The sequence below is a fragment of the Plasmodium reichenowi genome, chromosome 13, assembly GCF_001601855.1.
Source record: "Plasmodium reichenowi strain SY57 chromosome 13, whole genome shotgun sequence".
NCBI classification, from domain to species: domain Eukaryota; phylum Apicomplexa; class Aconoidasida; order Haemosporida; family Plasmodiidae; genus Plasmodium; species Plasmodium reichenowi.
Genome location: NC_033658.1, coordinates 2532388 through 2533984, shown reverse-complemented (window position 1 = coordinate 2533984; position 1597 = coordinate 2532388). Strand labels below are relative to the sequence as shown.

Sequence of the window (1597 nt, the reverse complement as noted above, 5' to 3'; positions counted from 1 at the left end):
TTTTTATAAAAAAAAATAAAATTTTTAATATTTTTTTAAAATTTTTTTTAAAAAAAATATAATTTTTTTTTTTTTTTTTTTTTTTTTTTTTTTTTTTTTTCCCCCTTCATATTATAGCACGTATATTTTTTTATATATTGATTTGTTATAATATAGATATGAATATTACGTATTACTTACACCAATAGTAAATTATATATATATATATATATATATATATGTATGATTTATTTATTACTATTTTATTTTATTTTATTTTAATTTATTTTTTTTGCACAAATATTTTTAAAAAATATCTTTTACCCAATACAAAATAAATGAAAACATTTAAAAGTAAAATCTTACAAAATTGAATAAACTTTTAAGTGATTATAACATGTAAAAATAAAGATGAAAAAAATAAGGAAACATATGTATACTTTTTTTTTTTTCTTTTTTTTTTTTTTATAGTATAATATATTGTTGTCCTTTAAAAAGGTTTTAAAAAAAAATAAACATATGATGATAATACATATAATATATATATATATATATACATATATATATGTAGATGTTATGTTTTAAAAATTTTAGGGAACATCTTAATAAATATACATTTTATTAAATTATCTTTAATGGTCTCTTCTCATTCTTTTTACATTTAAATCAAGTTTATAATATTTTTTTATATAATGACTATTATAAAAAAATTAATCCTCATAGTATAAAAGTTATACAATCAAAAAAAAAAAAAAATAAATAAAATAAAATAAAATAAAATAAAATATTAGATATATATATATTTATATATATGTGTGTTATAAAAACAAATAGGGTATTTTGCTTTATTCATTCATTAGGCTAACACCTTTAAAGGTTAAAAAGACATAAATAAATAAATAAATAAATATATATATATATATATATATATTTTTTTTATGTACATATGTATAAAGTTATATTTTATGTTGCTACCTTTGTTCTTATATTAAACTTCGTTTTAAGGATCCCGCAAATATGCTCATGCATCCCTATAACAAATGACTACGTTTCTGAATTATTCGATATGGACCTTTTCGATAATAAAGAAAGAACTAAAATAAAAAATGAAATATACGATATGATTAACGAAACGCATAAGACATATGCTTGTTGTAAAACATGCATAAAAATAATACAACTCTTATATCAAATAATACAACAAGAAAAAAAAAAAGAAAAATATATCGATATTATAATAGAAGATATATTAGAAATTAATTTATGTAACCCACATTTATGGAATAAATATTTCTATTATAATATAGCATTATATACAGAATATTTTTTAGATAATTGTAAATACACATTAAATATAATTAAAGAGAATATAGAAAAATATATTTATAAATCATATAATAACCAAAACGATTTATACCAATATATATGTCTTCCCATAAATCCTATATGTAAAACAGCTATTATGGAACAACAAAAAAATTTAAACCACAATATAAATATTCAAACTGTTTTTAATATGTACTCTGAGTATTTGGTATCAAGTGTAAGTAAAAAAAAAAAATAAAATAAAATAAAAAAAAAAAAAAAAAAAAAAAAAAAAAAAAAAAAAAAAAAAAAA

The 1597-nt window shown here is 15.7% G+C and overlaps 1 protein-coding gene across 1 annotated transcript in view; it reads left to right on the top strand.

Moving 5' to 3' along the window:
• Positions 1–925: 925 nt before the first annotated feature.
• The window catches only part of PRSY57_1366200 (hypothetical protein), a gene marked incomplete at both ends in the record, with an annotated part of 1929 nt that continues 1257 nt past the window's right edge, over positions 926–1597 (top strand). Inside the window, one exon of the mRNA XM_020115236.1 lies at positions 926–1522. Within this exon, the coding sequence (XP_019970159.1) occupies positions 926–1522 (597 nt within the window). The remainder of the gene's footprint in view (positions 1523–1597) is intronic.